The sequence below is a fragment of the Bos javanicus genome, chromosome 21 (assembly GCF_032452875.1).
Source record: "Bos javanicus breed banteng chromosome 21, ARS-OSU_banteng_1.0, whole genome shotgun sequence".
Classification (NCBI taxonomy): Eukaryota; Metazoa; Chordata; class Mammalia; order Artiodactyla; family Bovidae; genus Bos; species Bos javanicus.
The window spans coordinates 4,619,894-4,641,348 of NC_083888.1; the positions used below are offsets into that span (position 1 = coordinate 4,619,894).

The window sequence follows — 21,455 nt, forward strand, 5'->3', positions numbered from 1 at the left end:
GGTAGAGAAGAGAAGGGGGAGGGAGGAGACAGAGGTGACCTGGTGGAGAAAAAGGAGAGTCCAAAGGGGGAGAGAGCAATCAAGCCAGTAATCTCGCTCCCAAGTAAAAATGGGTGCTGAAGATTGGGTTCTTAAAGGTACAAAATTGACAACAAATACCAAAAAACAAAGATTAAAAATCTAGAGTAAAGGTTGGATTTTCAAAAATACAATATTAAAGAAAAGAAGAAAAAAAAAGTCACAAAAATTATAAAATATGTGTGTGTATATATATATGTATATATATATATATATATATATATATGAAGTCTGCTTTAAAAAAATAGGGTCTTTTTTTTGCAAAGTAATAGTAGGTTATAAAAATGAAAATTAAAGGAGTAATAGGGGACTTAAAAAATTTTTTTTAATCATAAAAATAGTAAAAATATATCTAGGACTTTCTCTGGTGTTGTTGTGGGCAATGTGGGGTCAGTTCAATTTTGGCTTATATTTCTCAATATTTATAGGCCCCTTCCTATGTAGTCGGTACTAACTACAGGGTTTTATTCTATTGCACCTGTCACTTCCAAGGTGGTTCCCTCTGTTTTAGCTTCTGTTCGCTGGTTTCTTCAGTGTCTGATTTCCGCCCTGACACAAGGGGGGCAGTGGAGGACACATTTTTAGGCTCACTTGTTCAGTCACACTGTGGGGAGGGAGGGATGCTGCAAACAAATAACACCAGTGTGTGCTCGCAGTGTCTCCACCACACTGGGCCTACCCCTGCTCACAGCACGTGTGTCCTCCATGCCCACACTGCTCAGGCTCTAGGTTGTAGGTTGCTCCACCGGGAACCATCCAAGGCCGGCCCTGGGTTGCATGCACCTCCCAGGTCTAAGCTGCTCAGGTTCAGGCACTCGGGTAGTCCTCAGAGGCACAGACTCGGTTGGGCCTGCTTTTTGTGCCCTTCCCAGGTCCGAGCAGCTCAGGTGATGAGGTGTTTGGCAAGCACGGTCATTGCGACTTATCACCTCCCCTGTCCCTGCCACTCGGTTTTCTGGGTGTACAACCCGTGCACCTTCTCAGGTGGATGTTGACCGTCCAAAATCCCAAGAAGTCTTAGTTAGCAAAGAAGCCTGCTTGCAGTTTGGTAGATAATGTCTCTCTGGGGCTGCGATTTCCCCCTTCCGGCTCTGGCTGCCTGTCACCGAAGGGGGATGTTCTGCAGCCGGCTAGTTCTGTTCAGTCCTTCGTTCTGTGCGCAGGCCTGGCAGTGTCTTAGGTTAGGGCTTTTCGCGTGGTAGCTATCCCACAGTTTGGTTTGCTAGCCCAAGTTAGTTCCCTCAGATTGCCCTCGGGGCATTCAGGCCCGATCCTTACTCTAAGCAATGCAGCCTACACCTCCCCGCCCAGCCCCTGCTTGCTAGTGGCAGGTGCAGGTGTCTGCGCTGCTTCTCCGCTGGGGGAGTTACCATTGGGCTGGTAATCTGTGGGTTTTAATTATTTATTTATTTTTCCTCCCTGTTATGTTGTCCTCTGTGCTTCCAAGGCTCGCCACAGACTCGGTAGTGAGTCTGTGTTTGGAAACTTCTCTCTTTTTAAGACTCCCTTCCTGGGACAGAGCTCCATCCCTACCTCTTTTGTCTCTTTTTTTGTCTTTTATATTTTTTCCTACCTCCTTTCGAAGACAATGGCTGCTTTTCTGGGTGCCTGATGTCCTCTGCCGACATTCAGAAGTTGTTTTGTGGAATTTACTCAGCACTCAAATGTTCTTTTGATGAATTTTTGGGGGAGAAAGTGGTCTCCCCGTCCTATTCCTCCACCATCTTAGGACCGCCTCCTTGACTGTATTTTATATATGATGATTTTCTGCCAGTTTTACTGATCTGAGTCACCATAAACTCTTACCTCAATTATAACATTAATCTCCTAATTTGTCCCTTTGGTTCTAGCTTTGACCACCTGCTGCTACTGCTACTGCTACTGCTAAGTTGCTTCAGTCGTGTCCGACTCTGTGCGACCCTATAGACAGCAGCCCACCAGGCTCCTCTGTCCCTGGGATTCTCCAGGCAAGAATACTGGACTGGGTTGCCATTTCCTTCTCCAATGCCATGAAAGTGAAAAGTGAAAGTGAACTCACTCAGTCGTGTCTGACTCTTAGTGACCCCATGGACTGGAGCCTACTAGGCTCCTCCGTCCATGGGATTTTCCAGGCAAGAGTACTGGATTGGGGTGCCATTGCTTCTCTGAGCTTTGACCACCTACAGTACATCAAAAGATGATTCTTCATTACTGAAGTTGACATTTCTCTGCTCAGAACCTTCCATGACCACCCCCCCCAACCCCGTCTTCTGCTTAGGGCAAATGCCAGAGTCTTTACAATGCACTATACAGCTCTACATGATCTAGCCCATGATGGTTCCCCACAAGTCACCCACCACCTTCTCTCTGACTCTGCTCCAACCTTACCAATCATGGTCTCACTGTATGGTTTTGGACAAGCTATTTTCTATCTGTGCAATAGACACCCTTCCTCGGGGTTTCTGCCTGACAAACTTGCTTTTTTAAAAAATCTAGTCTCAGGAAATATCGTCTCATTGATTCCTATCCTGACTACTTTATTAGCACTCTCAACATTCACAAGCTGATCTTATCTACCATATAACTGTATGTATTTATTGCATTTATGTTTTGGTCTTATTCCATGTAGGGGACATTGTCCATGTCATTAACTGATTTATATGAAGTACATATATGGGGCTTGACTCCTACTGATACACTCCTAAATGAACTGGAGACAAAAGTATTTGAGTTAAGGAGATCATTTAGGAGGGATGATATAAGAAATCATGAGATTTGAGTCAGAAAGAGGCAATGGGAAGAGAAAGAAAGTAATATATTTAAAAGACTTTCTGTCAGTCAAATGAACAAGTCTTGTAAGTGGTACGGTATATGGGTTAAACAGATTTCAAAAGCAAAAAGGAAAAGAACTAAGGCCTTTGGAACAATATGTGAGCAGATAAGTAAAATAATATTGGGCACAAGCTGGAGAGAATCATGGTATTTGTACCAGATTCTGGAGGAAAATTCTTATTTAGGTTGTTGTCTTTCAATCTCTAAGTCATGTCTGACTCTTTGCAACCCCATGGACTGCAGCACACCAGGCTCCTCTATCCACCATTATCTCCCAGACTGTGCTAAAATTCATATCCATTGAGTAGGTGATGCTATCTATCCATCTCCTCCTCTGCCACTTCCCTTTCAATCTTTCCCAGCGTAAGAGTCTTTTCCAGTGAGTTGGCTCTTCTCATCAAGTGGCCAAAGTACTGGAGCTTCAGCTTCATAAACAGACCTTCTAATGAATATTCAGGGTTGATTTCCTTTAGGATTGACTTATCTGATCTCCTTGCAGCCCAAGGAAGCCTCAAGAGTCTTCCCTAACACCACAATTTGAAACCATCAATTCTTTGGCACTCATCCTTCTTTATGGTCCTACTATCACATCCATACATAACTACTGAAAATATCACATGTCTGTTAGTTGCTCAGTCATGTCCAACTCTTTGGGACCCTATGGACTGTAGCCTGCCTGGCTTCTCTGTCCATGGAGTTATCCAGGCAAGAATACTGGAGTGGGTTGCCATTCCCTTCTCCAGGGGATCTTCCTGAGCCAGGAATCAAACCCAGGTCTTCTGCATTGCAGGCAGAATCTTTACAATTGGAGCCACCAGGGAACCCTGTGGGGAAAACCATAGCTTTGACTATATGGACCTTTGTCTACAAAGTGATGTCTCTGCTTTTTAATATGGTGTCTAGGTTGGTCATAACTTTCCTTCCAAGGAACAAGCATCTTTTAATTTCATTGCAGTATTATTCCCAGTTATTTTGGAGCCCAAGAAAAGAATATGCTACTGCTCACATTTTTTCCCCTTGTATTTGCTATGAAGTGAGAGGACTGGATACCATGATCTTAGTTTTTTGAATGCTGAGTTTTAAGCCAGTTTTTCTACTCTCTTCTTTTACCATCATTAAGAGGCTCTTTAGTTCCTCTTCAGTTTTGGCCATTAAAGTGGCACATCTGAGGCTTTTGATATTTCTCCTTGGCAATCTTGATTCCAGCTTGTGATTCATCCAGCCTGGCATTTCACATGACATACTCTGCATATAAAGTAGATAAGCAGAGTGACAATATACAGCCCTTTTGTACTCCTTTCCCAATTTTGCATCAGTCACTTGTTCCATGTCAGGTTCTAACTTCTGGTTCTTGACCCACATATAGATTTCTCAGTAGACAGGTAATGTGGCCTGCTATTCCCATCTCTTTAAGAATTTTCCAGTTTGTTGGGATCAACATAATCCTACTCTTTAGCATAGTCAATGAAGCCAAAGTAGATGTTTTTTAGGGGGACTCCCTTGCTTTCTCCATGACCCAATGGATTTTGGCAATTTGATCTCTGGTTTTTCTGTTTCTTCCAAACCCAGTTTGTACTTCTGAAAGTTCTTGGTTCATGTACTACTGAAGTCTAGCTTGAAGGATTTTGAGCATGATCTTGCTAGCATGTGTAATGAGCACAATTGTACAGTAGTTTGAGTATTCTTTGGCATTGCCCTTCTTTGAGATTGGAATGAAAACTGACATTTTCCAATCCTGTGGCCACTGCTGAGTTTTCAAAATTGGCCAGCACAATGAGTGCCCCACTTAACAACATCATCTTTTAGGATTTTAAATAGCTTAGTTGGAATTCCATCACCTCAACTAGTTTTGTTCATTGTAATGCTTCCTAAGGCCCATGTGACTTTACACTCCAGGATATCCAGCTCTGGGTGAGTGATTACACAGTCATGGTTATCTGAGTCATTAAAACCTTTCTTGCATAGATCTGTGTATTCTGCCACCTCTTCTTAATCTCTTCTGCTTCAGTTAGTTCCCTACTGTTTCTGTCCTTTATCATGCCCAAGCTTGTGTAAAACGTTCCCTTGATATCTCCAGTTTCTTTGAAAAGGTCTCTAGTCTTCCCATTCTACTGTTTTCCTCTATTTCTTTGCATTGTTTATTTGAGAAGGCTTTATTTCTCCTTACTATTCTCTGGAAGTCTGCATTCCATTGATTATATCTTTCCCTTTCTCCCTTGCCTTTCACTTGTCTTCTTCCCTCAGCTATTTGTAAAGCCTCATCAGATGACCACTTTGCCTTCTTGCATTTCTTCTTCTTAGGAATAGTTTTGACCACTGGCTCCTCTATATTGTTATGAACCTCAGTTTATAGTTCTTTAGGCACTGTGTCTTCCAGATCTAATCTTGAGTCTGTTCATCATCTCCACTGTATAGTTATAAGGGTTTTGATTTAGGTCATACCTGTATGGCTAATGGTTTTCCATAGTTTCTTCAACTTAAGCCTGAATTTTACAATAAGGAGCTAGTGATCTAAGCCACTGTCAGCTCCAGATCTTGATGTTACTGACTGTATAGAGCTTCTCCATCTTTGGCTGCAAAGAACATAATCAGTCTGATTTTGATATTGAGCATCTGGAGATACCCATGTGTAGATTCATTTCTTGGGTTGTTGAAAAGGATGTTTGCTATGACCAGTGTGTTATCTTGCCCAAACTGTTCACCTTTGCCCTGCTTCATTTTGTATTCCAAGGCCAAACTTGCCTGTTATTCCAGGTATCTTTTGACTTCCTACTTTCACATTCCAATCCTCTACGATGAAAAGGATATCTTTTTTGGTGTTACTTCTATAAGGTGTTGTAGGTCTACATAGAACTGATCAACCTCAGCTTCTTCTGCATCAGTGTTTTGGGCATAGACTTGGATTACTGTGATATGGAATGGTTTGCTTTGGAAATGATTAAGATCATGCTATCATTTTTGAGGTTGCCCCCAAGTATTGCATTTCAGGCTCTTTTATTGATTATGAGGGCTACTCCATTTCTTCTAAGGTTTTCTTGCCTGCTGTGGTAGGTATAACAGTCATCTGAATTAAATTCACCCAGGCCCATCCGTTTAAGTTCACTGATTCCTAAGATGTCGATGTTCAGTCCTGTCATGTTCTGCTTGACCACATCGAATTTACTTTGATTCATGGAACTAACATTTCAGATTCCTATACAATACTGTTCTTTCATCATTGGACATTAATATCACCACCAGATATATCCAAATTGCATGTCATTTTCACTTTGGCCCATACGCTTCATTCTTTTTGGTGCTATTATTAATAGTAATTGCCCTCTACTCGGGAGAAGGCACTGGCAACCCACTCCAGTACTCTTGCCTGGAAAATCCCATGGACGGAGAAGCCTTGTAGGCTGCAGTCCATGAAGTCGTGAAGAGTCAGACCCAACTGAGAGACTTCACTTTCACTTTCATGCATTGGAGAAGGAAATGGCAACCCACTCCAGTGTTCTTGCCTGGAGAATCCCAGGGATGGCGGAGCCTGGTGGACTACCATCTATGGGGTCACACAGAGTCAGACACGACTGAAGCAACTTAGCAGCAGCAGCCCTCTACTCTTCCCCAGTAGTATAATGGACACCTTCCAACCTGGGAGGCTCATCTTCCAATGTCGTATATTTTTTGCCTTTTCATACTGTACATAGGGTTCTCCAGACAAGAAGACCGGAGTTGGTTGCCATTACCTCCTCCAGTGGACCATATTTTGTCAGGAATCTTTACTATGACCCGTTCTTAGGTGATCTTGCATGTCATGGCTCATGGTTTCATTTAGTTATGCAACCCATTCATCACAACAAAGCTCTGATTCATGAAGGGGTTGCAAAATGGTAAATATGACTACAAGTCTAGTAGGTTCTTGTCCTGCTCTTTTAACTTACATGCAGAATACATCATGCGAAATGCTGGGCTGGGTGAAGCACAAGCTGGAATAAAGATTGCTAGGACAAATATCAATAACCTCAGGTATGCAGATGACACCACACCACCCTTATGGCAGAAAGTGAAGAGAAATTAAAGAGCCTCCTGATGAAGGTGAAAGAGGACAGTGAAAAGGGTGGCTTAAATTTTAACATTAAAAAAACTAAGATCATGGCATCTTATCTCATCATTTCATGGCCAATAGATGGGGAGATAATGGAAACAGTGACAGACTTTATTCTTTTGGCCTCCAAAATCACTGCAGATGGTGACTGCAGTCATGAAATTAAAAGATGCTTGCTCCTTGGAAAAAAAGCTATGGAAAACCTAGATGGCATGTTAAAAAGCAGAGACATTACTTTGCCAACAAAGATTCATATAGTCAAAGCTGTGGTTTTTCCATTAGTCATGTATGAATGTGAGAGTTGGCCCAAAAAGAAGGCTAAGCACCGAAGAATTGATGTTTTTGAACTGTGGTATTTGAGAAGACTCTTGAGAGTCCCTTGGCTGCAAAGAGATCAAACCAGTCAATCTAAAGGAAATCAATCCTGAATCATTGGAAAGACTGATGCTGAAGCTGAAGCTCCAGTACTTTGGCCACCTGATGCAAAGAGCTGACTCATTAGAAAAGCCCCTGATGCTGGGAAAGATTGAAGGCAGGAGGAGAAGGGGATGACAGGATGAGAGTGTTGGATGGCATCACCGACTCGATGGACATGAGTTCAAGCAAGCTCCAGGAGATGGTGAAGGACAGGGAAACCTGGCATGCTGCAGTCCATGAGGTTGCAAAAAGCTGGACATGACTGAGTGACTGAACAACAACAATTAGTAGGTTCATCAACCATCTCCAAAATGGAGCTGAATAAGTTGATATCATTAGTATGTCATAGAATCATGCTAACAGGGTCCTTAAAGCCAGGAATACCCAGAGAGTGAGACCTGTCAGAACAGACCTAGATAAAGCAGGTTTTATAATAATGCCTGCCTGAATCTGGATCCCTCCCTTCATTGTTTCAAGCCTGTGAATATTTTTTGCCTTAAGGAAATACAGGTAATAGACTGCACCTGCATTTCCAGAGAGATTCATGGAATCTTGCAGGATATGAGTTTCAGTAAACTCCGGGAGTTGGTGATGGAGACCTGGCGTGCTGCCGTCCATGGGGTCACAAAGAGTCAGACACGACTAAGCAACTGAACTGAACTGATTCTTAGATTCAATTATCTATTAATTCATTTAGTTGCAAAAAATGTTTCATGGAAAAGTTAGAATGTGTTGGACACTTCTTGACCCTAGAGAGCTTCCAGACTACAGCACAGAAGACAAGGAATTAGAATTTACTGAGATATCAATATAAATGTGTCCCAACAATTGCTGCAGAAGCATAGAAAGGAGGAGGGCTCCATTCTGGCACCCTATGGAAGAAATCACAATGATCAGGATTCTTAGCATTTCTCTACTTCTGCAGGTCACAGTATCCTAATGAGGTACCAAAGTTGGTGTTAGCAGAACTGTCTTCTAATCACAGCAGTCAATAGAAAGCATGCATATGGCACACTTCTGAAGATATCCAGTGTCCCTAAACACAAGAAAGAATTGTGTTGAATAAATCTGTGTTTAAAACAGCACTCCTCAAATTCCTTTTACCAGAAAATACTTATTTCATGGAATATCAACAATGGCATTATTAGTCTATAAAACATCACTCTGAGCATTTCATTTATGAATGATAATACTGTTTTATGGATTTAGAAGGCATATTGAGTATTCCAGTCATAGCTGAGGATAAAATGCAAAAAAAAAAAAAAATAGCCTTACAAAATTAGCATACTAGTCAATAATTAAGTCTATATTTGATTTAAGTAAAATATTTATACATAAATTCCACATGTATCCTGATAGAGGAAAAGAATTTCATTCTGCCACAGAGAATTTTTCAAATTTATTTCTCGTAATACATTTTATTGGAAAAGGCAATGGCAACCCACTCCAGTACTCTTGCCTGGAAAATCCCATGGACGGAGGAGCCTGGTGGGCTTCCATCTATGGGGTCGCACAGAGTTGGATACAACTGAAGCGACTTAGCAGCAGCAGCAGCAGCAGCAGCAATACATTTTATTATGGAAATTATTTTTTTTCAAATTAGTTTATTTATTTTTACCAATATTATGGCCCATAAAAAATTAATAATTAAAAGACTCTTGTTACTTGTAACAAAAGCCATGACAAACCTAAACAACATATTAAAAGGCAGAGAAATCACTTTGCCAACAAAGGTCTGTATAATCTGTATAATATGTCTTTTCCAGTAGTCATGTACGGATGTGAGACTTGGACCACAAAGAAGGCTGAGCACCAAAGAATTGATGCTTTTGAACTGAGGTGCTGGAAGAGTCCTGAGAGTCCCTTGGGATGCAAGGAAAGCAAACCACTCAATCCTGAAGAAAATCACCCTGAATATTCATTGGAAGGACTGATGCTGAAGCTGTAGCTCCAATTCTTTGGCCACCTGATATGAAGATCTGACTCATTGGAAAAGACCCTGATGCTGGGAAGGATTGAGGGCAGGAAGAGAAGGGGGCAACAGAGGAAAAATGGTGGGATGGCATCATTGACACAATGGACAAGAATTTGAGCAAACTCCAGGATTTGCTGAAGGACAAGGAAGCCTGGAATGCTGCAGTCTATAAGCAGGTTGTGAAGAGTTGGACATGACTTATGACTGAACAACAACAACAACAATTTTTAAAAGCTTTACAACCATCGTCAGTCTTTGTATTACTGCATTTGTAAAGAAAACATCCTTTTGGATCATTAAAAAGTCCAATTTATATGCTTACAAATTAATAGTCTTTACATTCACTGCCAGCCATTGATGGGCATTAACTACAAAACAATTCTCACAAGATGGCGGTTGTTGATTATTGACATAATCTGGATTATGTTAATCAAGGAATGGTTTTATTAATAGAATGTGTTTCTACAAAATAAATAACATAAAAATAAACTCTTTTCGAGATTTCTTTATTTGGTGATCACTTTTTATGTTTTAATATCTCTACGTATGAAAACAAGACAAGTCCCTATTCTTACAGGAGTTAATCTACTGATAAAAAAAATGTTTGGCTTTTATACTCTTTAAGACCAACATAATTCAAATGGGTTACACATCATTCAATATGCTTCCTCATATCATTCTTAGCCTCCATCTATATAAAATCTTTAGAGTGGCCTCACAAATATCATTTCAGTTTTCAGAGATCTGATCTGATAGCACACTTAGGGAATTCCAAGTTATCATAGTCTTCTTTCTGTAGAAACTCAAAGTTAATAGGATTCATGTCCAGAAATAATGGATCTGAAAAAGAGGTTCTATAATCCCCTTAAAATCCTAAAGTAACATCATGGCAAATGTTCAACTTCGCCTTGTTGATAAGCTTCTTCATAATTCTTTTTAAGTAAACAAAGCATTTTTATTATAGCCATTCATTTATTCATTTAGCCAAAATCAATTTTGCAGAGAAAACTTAGCCTCTGGTGACAATTAAGGCTTTCAGGAAGGTGCATCAGGAATGAATGAGATTATTTCTAATACATAGAAATTGAGTCCATTGCTGTGGACTCAAGATAGAGTGAGATGGGTAGAGTGGGACTGGAGCCCACAAAGAGCTCAAAGTCATGACATGCCTACACACATGTCTATATGTTGTTCTATATGTGTGTTTTTTTTTTTTTTTTGTCATATCCAGCATGAATTAGGTGTCAACATTTAAGACTATTTGATAAGTATTCATAAAACACAACTGTGCTTTATAGCATTTCACAATGTGAAAGGTCATCCACAGCATTCTGATGGCATTTAAGAGGATCCTTGTTAAATAACTTTCTTTTCTTTTTTTTTTAATATAATTATTTGCTTTTTTCTTTTTATTCATTTATTTTAATTGGAGGTTAATTACAATATTGTATTGGTTTTGCCATACATCAACATGAATCCACCACAGGTATACACATAAACAAGTGTTATTCCTTGTTTTCAATTTCCTAACTCAATCTGCTGCTGCTGCTAAGTCTCTTCAGTCGTGTCTGACTCTGTGCGACCCCATAGATGGCAGCCTACCAGGCTCCTCCATCCGCAGGATTCTCCAGGCGAGAACACTGGAGTAGGTTGCCATTGCCTTCTCCAATGCATGAAAGTAAAGAGTGAAAGTGAAGTCACTCAGTCGTGTCTGACTCTTTGCAACCCCATAGACTGCAGCCTACCAGGCTTCTCCATCCATGGGACTTTTCAGGCAAGAGTACTGGAGTGGGTTGCCATTGCCTTCTCCATAACTCAATCTAATGATGTCAATAATATGTACTCCTTTTTTCCCAAGGATATTAAGGCAATCGATGTATTATCTTTCTTGCTGGCTCTCACAAATCATTGTGAGATATTATTACTCCAAGTTTTTAAAAGGGGGTATATATTATTATTTAAAGAGGTTAGATATTATTATTTCATGTTTTTAAACAAATATAAATCTACTATGGAACTTATTTGTGAAATAGAAAAGCATTGAAAAACTTGAGAAGCATGAGGCAATCTCTAGACATATGCCAACACCAGGTACTTTGAGATGGACTATCTTCATTTCTGCCTCACACCATCACAGAGTCTGTGTAAGAATTTTCATCAGGAAATTCTGAAAGAGATGGGAATACCAGACCACCTGACCTCTTGAGAAACCTATATGCAGGTCAGGAAGCAACAGTTAGAACTGGACATCGAACAACAGACTGGTTCCAAATAGGAAAAGGAGTACATCAAGGCTGTATACTGTCACCCTGCTTCTTTAACTTATATGCAGAATACATCATGAGAAACGCTGGGCTGGAAGAAGCACAAGCTGGAATCAAGATTGCCAGGAGAAAGATCAATAACCTCAGATATGCAGATGACACCACCCTTATGGCAGAAAGTGAAGAGGAACTAAAAGGCCTCTTGATGAAAGTGAAAGTGGAGAGTGAAAAAGTTGGCTTAAAGCTCAACATTCAGAAAACTAAGATCATGGCGTCTGGTCCCCTCACTTCATGGGAAATAGATGGGGAAACAGTGGAAACAGTGTCAGACTTTATTTTTCTGGGCTCCAAAATCACTGCAGATGGTGACTGCAGCCATGAAATTAAAAGAGGCTTACTCCTTGGAAGGAAAGTTATGACCAAACTAGATAGCATATTCAAAAGCAGAGACATTACTTTGCCATCAAAGGTCTGTCTAGTCAAGGCTATGGTTTTTCCAGTAGTCATGTATGGATGTGAGAGTTGGACTGTGAAGAAAGTTGAGCGCCAAAGAATTGATGCTTTTGAATTGTGGTGTTGGAGAAGACTCTTGACAGTCCCTTGGACTGCAAGGAGATCCAAGCAGTCCATTCTAAAGGAGATCAGCCCTGGGTGTTCTTTGGAAGGAATGATGCTAAAGCTGAAACTCCAAAACTTTGGCCACCTCATGCGAAGAGTTGATTCATTGGAAAAGACTCTGATGCTGGGAGGGATTGGGGGCAGGAGGAAAAGAGGACGACAGAGGATGAGATGGCTGGATGGCCTCACTGACTCGACGGACGTGAGTTTGAGTGAACTCCGGGAGTTGATGATGGACAGGGAGTCCTGGTGTGCTGCGATTCATGGGGTCGCAAAAATCAGACATGACTGAGCAACTGAACTGAACTGAACCCTTACCTCCTTTGGATGTGACCCTGGGAAACCACTTTTATTTAACTGGTTCTACTTTTCTCTGCTGGGAAATATATAAAAGTATTATTTATATCAATATCAGACTTTTACATAATATAATGAATATGTTTATATATTTAAAATTCATAAAAACCGTTCAACAGCATGAGTGACTGCATGAGTTTCCTGGGGCGGCCCAAACAGTCCCACAAACCAGATGGCTAAACAACAGAAATTTATTCTCAGTTTTTTGTTTTTTTTTTAATTTTTCTCTTGCTTTATGTATTTTTTTTCTTTTTTTTAATTAATTTTATTTTATTTTTAAACTTTACATAATTGTATTAGTTTTGCCAAATATCAAAATGAATCCACCACAGGTATACATGTGTTCCCCATCCTGAACCGTCCTCCCTCCTCCCTCCCCATACCATCCCTCTGGGTCGTCCCAGTGCACTAGCCCCAAGCATCCAGTATCGTGCATTGAACCTGGACTGGCATCTCGTTTCATACATGATATTTTACATGTTTCAATGCCATTCTCCCAAATCTTCCCACCCTCTCCCTCTCCCACAAAGTCCATAAGACTGTTCTATACGTCAGTGTCTCTTTTGCTGTCTCGTATACAGGGTTATCGTTACCATCTTTCTAAATTCCATATATATGCGTTAGTATACTGTATTGGTGTTTTTCCTTCTGGCTTACTTCACTCTGTATAATAGGCTCCAGTTTCATCCACCTCATTAGAACTGATTCAAATGTATTCTTTTTAATGGCTGAGTAATACTCCATTGTGTATATGTACCACAGCTTTCTTATCCATTCATCTGCTGATGGACATCTAGGTTGCTTCCATGTCCTGGCTATTATAAACAGTGCTGCGATGAACATAGGCTGGGAGCCCAAATTCAAGTGCCACCAGGTTGAACACCTTGAAGCAAATATCTGACCTGGACCTCTCTTCTTGGCTTACAGATAGCATTCTTTCTGTGTCCGTGTCGGTGTCCAAATTTCACCTTTTGTATAAAGACACCAGTCATATTGGATTAGGGCTCACCCTACCTTAGTTTGACTTCACTGATTACATCTGCAATGACTGCATTTCCAATTAAGGTGACACTCTGTAGTACTGGGTGTTAAAACTCCAATATTTTAAAAAATAAAATAAAACTTTAAAAAACCAAGAGTGGCCTTATGATTGCAACTGAACCTTGACTACCTAGGAGGCCAAAGGTAGTCTAGCAGTTTCCCATGCTTGTTCAGCTGGGGCAGCAAGAAGGGACACTCTTCCAGGTGTTCCATGACCTCATCAAGCAGCCCTTCTTGTTTCATTTCAAGTATCTGAGGAGCCTCAGGCCCTGGTGGATGGAAGTGACCTTTCGTACCGGCAAAAACACACCCGGCACAGGCAGAATATGTGCTGCAGACCCTGCTTCACATTAATCAGTGGGACCAGTTGGTGAGGGTGAGATCTTGATATCTGGTTGGCCTTATGCATCCTTAACAGATAGATATATTCAAGAGGATCATGAATTTGGCTATCATTGCTAACTCTGGCTCAAAGTTTGGGGCCTGGGACAAACAAAAGCTCTGAGAAGATACTAGCCTCAGCTGGGACCCAGTAGAGCCTCCTCGACCCCATGCATTTCAACCCATAACAGTAACCTAGAAAATATCACACACCATGAGGGTTAGTGTTTCAGGTGCATTTTGAAGTAAGACTTTCTCTTTATCCTGAATACGCTCTTCATACTTGGATTCTCTAGTGGCATTCAAGATCAAAGTCCTCTCCCAAGAGGACCTCTTGCATTTACTGTGAACAGTGCAGGGCACAGGCCAGTGGCTTCTGAGTGCAGCATGTGGGTGGCCTGCTGACTGGCAGCTTTGGTATCACTTGGGAGCTAGTGGCTTCCCTGGTGGCTCAGATGGCAAAGCTTCTGCCCACAATGTGGGAGACCCGGGTTCGATTCCTTGGTCAGGAAGATCCCCTGGAGAAGGAAATGGCAATCCACTCCAGCACTTTTGCCTGGAAAATCCCATGGACAGAGGAACCTGATAGGCTACAGTCCATGGGGTCACAAAGAGTCAGACATGACTGAGCGACTTCACTTGGGAGCTAGTAAGAAATTGAGACTCCTGGACCTCATCTCAAACCTTTTGGATCAGAATCTCTCAGGGAGGCACCAAGGATTCTGGATTTCACAATTCTAATGATACCAAATTTTGGCATGCTGGGTGAGGCAGACCAGACTGTATCTAATGTATGGAATAAAAATCACATTCCTGTAGGATCACATCCAGTGAAAAATAATCTTGTTATGACTTCTGGCTGTCTCAATAACGTTATGTATTGTTTAGGTTACTGATGCTCTTGAACAGTCTTTGTATAGTCTTCCTGCCTTCCTCCACTATTCCCCCAAAGATGATTACAGAAGGCCTTTCCTTTGTAATAGCCAAAAGCCATGTTGCATATTGAAAATTGGAAATTTTAAATCTTTCATCTTTCTATCATCTGTCTATCTATCTACCTATCAAATCCACAAAGTATAACAAGAAATACCTCTACTAGACTATTATTCTGACCATTTTAAATGTGTATATCAATACCTTCACTGAGTATAAACCTGCAGGGAATTCAAGAAAAGTATATTTTGGAATTATTCAAAATATGTCAGTGGCAAGATATATGATCTGGGTTTTTTATAAGCTTTATTTATTTAAAAGAAACCAAATATTTATAGATATGTGTATATGCACAAGTTAGTATATATGCATCTATTTCCTTGCTCAGTCAGCTGAGAATTCCTAAAAGCAGATAGCCCAGCATCAATGATTCAAATATTGGTTTTCAATACCATTCTCCAATAAAAAGAACCAAAAATCATTGAATAAATAGCTATTTGTAGGACTGAGGCAAGAAATATAGATAAGCCTGTAGCATCTTGTAGTGCAAGGAAGAAAGAAAATGCTAACACACACATACAAACAAAACGATGGTGGTATGTCAAAGGGACATATGAGCCAACTAAAAGACATTGCAATTATCAAAGTTGAAAAATTTGAGCAAGATAATTTATTTTTATTATTTAATTTATCTTATTTATTTAATCTAACTATTTTATAATAAAGTATGTTATTATAACCCACATAAAATACATATGCATGCATCTCCACTATACAAATGTGATTAAATAAATAAATAGGAGAAAGGACAAATTTTCTGTGCATAAGAATTCCAAGTAATTTATGCAGATATTAATGCCCAGGCATTATTCTTCTACTCCTCAAGTGTGGGCTACTTTTAATGACTTCTTTCCAATGAATACAGAGTAAAATGGAAGGCAGAAGGTAATTTTACAGAACAGACATAGGACAGATACATCTTCAACCAGGAGATGGAGATAAACATTAACAGTCCTACAATGTTGGTGAAACATATTCTTGATATAATGTGATGAAAATGGGATTGCACCTCTGATGTCTTCCTCCCAAAATCAAATATCCTCAGACTAATAAAGAAGAAAACATCAGAAATTCACAATCAAGGAATAGTCTACATAACTTACCAATACTTCTTGAAACTGTCAGTTCAGTTCAGTCGCTCAGTCATGTCTGACTCTTTGCGATCCAATGAATTGCAGCACGCCAGGCCTCCCTGTCCATCACCAACTCCCGGAGTTCACCCAAACTCATGCCCATCAAGTCGGTGATGCCATCCAGCCATCTCATCCTCTGTCGTCCCCTTCTCCTCCTGCCCCCAATCCCTCCCAGCAACAGAGTCTTTTCCAATGAGTCAACTCTTTGCATGAGGTGGCCAAAGTTTTGGAGTTTCAGCTTTAGCATCATTCCTTCCAAAGAAATCCCAGGACTGATCTCCTTTAGAATAGATTGGTTGGATCTCCTTGCAGTCCAAGGGACTGTCAAGAGTCTTCTCCAACACCACAGTTCAAAAGCATCATTCTTCAGTGCTCAGCTTTCTTCACACTCCAATTCTCACATCCCTACATGACTACTGGAAAAACCACAGCCTTGACTAGATGGACCTTTGTTGGCAGAGTAATGTCTCTACTTTTGAATATGCTATCTAGGTTGGTCATAACTTTCCTTCCAAGGAGTAAGCTTCTTTTAAATTCATGGCTTCAATCACCACCTGCAGTGATTTTGGAGCCCCAAAAAATAAAGTCTGACACTGTTCCCACTGTTTCCCCATCTATTTCCCATGAAGTGATGGAACCAGATGCCATGATCTTAGTTTCCTGAATGTTGAGCTTTAAGCCAACTTTTTCACTCTCTTTCACTTTCATCAAGGGGCTTTCCTTGAGTTACCCTAATCCATGATATTGAAGTGATTAGCCCCAAACTTGTTGATCAAAAATAAAAAGAGTGAATTGTCTTTGAAATATGATTTTTAAAAAACATAGTATTTTCATCACAAAGTGTGCACCATTGTCAAATAAGCAAAACCCATTAGAAAAATAATAGGTACAGGTCGTTAAGACACTGGAGTTAACCATCAAAGACTTTAGTATGAAAATAACTAATATTTTTAAGAGAAGAGAAAAAATAATAAATGAAAATATAGATAATGTCACCAGAAAACAACTTTAAAAATTTTTTCAATAGATTTTTTTTAATATCAAAAAATTTTTTTTGCTCAAAACACCTCACATTTATTATCTTTGTTTTTCATTTATTTTTTATTGAAGGATAATTGCTTTACAGAATTTTGCTCTTTTCTGTCAAACCTCAACATGAATCAGCCATAGGTATACATATATCCCCTCCTTTTTGAAACTCCTTCCCATCTCTCTCCCCATCCCACCTTTTAAGTTGATACAGAGACCCTGTTTGAGTTTCCTGAGCCATATAGAAAATTCCTGTTGGCTATCTATTTTACATATGGTAATGCAAATTTCCATGTTACTCTTTTCATACAGCTCACCCTCTCCTCCCCTTTCCCCTTGTCCATAAGTCTATTCTCTATGTCTGTTTCTCCGTTGGTGCCCTGTAAATAAGTTCTTCAGTACCATTCTTCTAGATTCCATATATATGTGTTAGAATATGATATTTATCTTTCTCTTTCTGACTCACTTCAGTCTGTATAATAGGTTCTAGGTTCATCCATCTGACCAGGACTGACTCAAATGCCTTCATTTTAATGGCTGAGCAATATTCTACTGTGTATATGTACCACAATTTCATCCATTCCTCTGTCGATGGACATCTAGGTTGCTTCCATGTTCTAGCTATTGTAAATAGTGCTGCAATGAACAATGGGATACATGTGTCTTTTTAAATTTTGGTTTCCTCAGGGTATATGCCTAGGAGTGGGATTGCTGGGTCATATGTTGGTTTTATTTCTAATTGTATAAGGAATCTCCATACCGTCTTCCCTCATAACTTCCCTTGTACCTCAGTCTTCATACTGTCTCCCCTCATAGCTCAGTCAGTAAAGAATATGGCTGCAACGCAGGAGACCCAGGTTCAATTCCTGGATTGGGAAGATCCCCTGGAGAAGGAAATGGTCACCCACTCCAATATTCTTGCCTGGAGAATCCCAAGAACAGAGAAGTCTGGCCATGGGGCCGCAAGAGTTGGACACAACTTAGCGACTACGCCACCACCACCATCATACCGTCTTCGGGAATTTTAATTACAAATACAAAAGATAGGGGAGTTCCAAGAAGGTTGAGGAGTAGGTGGATGTGGCTCCATGGCTGCATCAGAAATACATCTCTACTTGCAACAATACTCACAGAACACTGGCTGAACATTACCAGGAGACCTGATCACCAGAAAGGACCATATGGATCCACATGTAACTAAGTGGAAGGAGGAGAGAAAGCAGCACCTGATTTGCACCCTGGGGTGAAGAAGTGAAGCACTTGAGGCTGTCAAAAGAGAATGAAGCAGCTGATCTGTGAGTCTGGATGAAGTGAGAACCACACAATCCATGTACATGCCCAACATACCCTGGCCTGGGATGCATTCTCATTGTTGTGCATGGTCCTGGGAGATGGAGCCTATGAATTGGAAAGCAATCCCAAAAAGAGCACTGCTATCAGCTGTGGGAAGACAGCCTGCAGGAAGAGGAGGGAGGAAATATGCAAGATGGAATGCCTTTGGAGGAAAACTAGACTGCCATGGAACCAGGGCACTACTGTTGAGTCACATGCAGGGAGTGGAACCACCCTGTAGCCTCCCTCTCCCCACATGCCATCAGCTGCCATCGGAAGGACTAGTCAACACTGCACATTGAGTGCCTGACACTGGAGACAAGAAAAGGCTCCCAGTAGGGTAATATCTCCTGCACCCATGGCCATTGACTTCCCTGCTCACCTTGCCCCATGGGTGTTCCCCAGATTTAAGCAGTTATGCCATCTCCACACCCTGTCCCCACTGGAGCAGACCCAAGTCCTCCAGGGCTGCCTCAGAAGCAGACTCTTGTGAGTAGCCCACATGCAGAGGTCAACTGGTTTTCATGTGAAACAGATAATAACTGTAAATGTAAGTAACTGGCTTTTTATAATTTTAATGTGCACACACTGCTAGATACACAAATGCACACTTTAACCAGTTGCAGCCTGGCTATGATTCTGTACTGACTTTCCCTGTTATTAGTGCTTTGTAACCTAGATAGATTTACAGAAAATAAAAACTGCCCAAAGTTCCAAAACAAACAAACAAAAAATACAATGAGTGTCCCCACAAAAGAAAACTCTCTACTTCTGATATGTCCTATGGACATTGAGGGTAAGCAAATGAGGGAGCAGCACCAGGTGCCCTCAGAGAGCCTACAGCCAGTCCAGAACCCAGCCCCCACCCAGCATTGAAGGGCCTCTGAGCAGGCACAGGTAGACTGTAGCTCATGGTGGGAACAAGGACACTGAGAGCTGAGACCCTGGGAAAACATTTTTTTTTTTTTTTTTTAATGCTTTGATTCACTATGTTTTTGGTTCTGTTTTCTTTTTTGGTTTTCTTATTTCTTTATTCTCTGTTGTTATGGTTGTTGTTTTGTTATTATTATTTAATCTTTTGGGATACTTTTAGTCACAGGTCCTATTTTTCATATACTTCTGCTTTCATTGGGTTTTCTGTTGTTCTGGGCTTTTCTGGTTTTCTTTCATTCCTTTTTCACTTTTTTCTTTGCTTTTAAAATATATATCAGTTCAGTTCAGTCTCACAGTCATGTCTGACTCTTTGTGACCCCATGGACTGCAGCACGTCAGGCATCCCTATTCATCACCAACTTCTGGAGCTTGCTCAACTTCATGTTCATAGAGTCGGTGATGCCATCCAACCATCTCATTCTCTGTCATCCCCTTCTTCTCCTGCCTTCAGTCTTTCCCAGCATCAGAGTCTTTTCCAATGAGTCAGTTCCTTGCATCAGGTGGCCAAAGTATTGGGGTTTCAGCTTCAGCATCAGTCCTTCCAATGAATATTCAGGACTGATTTCCTTTAGGATTGACTGGTTTGATCTCCTTGCGGTCCAAGGAGCTCTCAAAAGTCTTCTCCACCACCACCACAGTTCAAAAGCATCAATTCTTTCTTTATAATCCAACTCCCACATCCATAATTGACTACTGGAAAAACTATATCTTTGATTAGAAGGACAATTGTTGGCAAAGTAATGTCTTGGCTTTTTAATGTGCTCTCTGGGTTGGTCATAGCTTTTCTTCCAAGGAGGAAAAGTCTTTTAATTTCATGGCTGCAGTCACCATCTCCAGTGATTCTGGAGCCCCCAAAATAAAGTCTGTCACTATTTCTATTATTTCCCCATCTATTTGCCATGAAGTGATGGGGCCAGATGCCATGGTCTTACTTTTCTGAATGTTGAGTTTTAACCCAGCTTTTTCACTCTCTCCTTTCACTTTTAGTAAGAGGCTCTTTAGTTCTTCTTCGCTTTCTGCTATAAGGATGGTGTCATCTGCATATCTGAGGTTATTGGTATTTCTTCTGGCAGTCTTGACTCCAGCTTGCACTTCATCTAGCCCAGCATTTAACAGGATGTACTCTGCATATAGATTAAATAAGCCAGGTGACAATACACAACCTTGATGTACTCCTTTCCCGATTTGGAACCAGTCTGTTCTTCCAGTTCTAACTGTTGCTTCTTGACTTGCATACAGACTTCTAAGGAGGCAGGTAAGGTGGTCTGGTGTTCTCATCTCTTGAAGAATTTTCCTCAATTTGTTGTGACCCATATAGTCAAAGGCTTTAGCATAGTCAATAAAACAGAAATAGATGTTTTTCTGGAACTGTCTTGTTTTTTTCAATGATCCAACAGATGTTGGCAATTTGACCTTTGGTTCCTCTATCTTTTCTAAATCCAGCTTGGACATCTGGAAGTTCACAGAGCACATACTTTTGAACCCTGGCTTGGAGAATTTTGAGCATTACTTTGCTAGCATGTGCGATGAGTGCAATTGTGCAGTAGTTTGAACATTCCTTGCCATTGCCTTTCTTTGGGATTGGAATGAAAACTGACCTTTTACAGTCCTGTGGACACTGCTGAGTTTTCCAAATTTGCAGGCATAATGAGTGCAGCACTTTAATAGAATCATCGTTTAGAATTTGAAATAGCTCCACTGGAATTCCATCACCACCACTAGCTTTGTTTGTCATAATGCTTCCTAAGGCCCACTTGATTTCACATTCCAGGATAAGTGATCCTGAAATGTGATCACATTCTAGGTGAGTGATCACACCAGAGTGGTTATCTGGGTCGTGAAAATCTTTTTTTCTTTTTTTTTTTCCTGTATAGTTCCTGTGTATTTTTGCCACCTCTTCCTAATATATTTTGCTTCTGTTAATTCCATACCATTTCTGTCCTTTATTGTGCCCATCTTTGCATGAAATGTTCCCTTGGTGTGTCTAATCTTCTTTATGAGATCTC

The 21,455-nt window shown here is 40.6% G+C and overlaps 1 protein-coding gene across 2 annotated transcripts in view; it reads left to right on the forward strand.

Annotated features, from left to right (window-relative positions):
* Positions 1–21,455, forward strand: part of GABRG3 (gamma-aminobutyric acid type A receptor subunit gamma3) — an 846,425-nt gene that overhangs the window by 704,992 nt on the left and 119,978 nt on the right. The window contains exon 7 of one of the 2 annotated variants that reach the window (XM_061394212.1): positions 9,160–9,857. The exons of the other annotated variant lie outside the window; for it this stretch is intronic. Coding sequence (XP_061250196.1) covers positions 9,160–9,341 — 182 coding nt within the window. The 3' untranslated portion in view covers positions 9,342–9,857. Of the gene's footprint in view, positions 1–9,159; positions 9,858–21,455 lie in introns of those variants that run through there. 2 annotated transcript variants of the gene reach the window in all.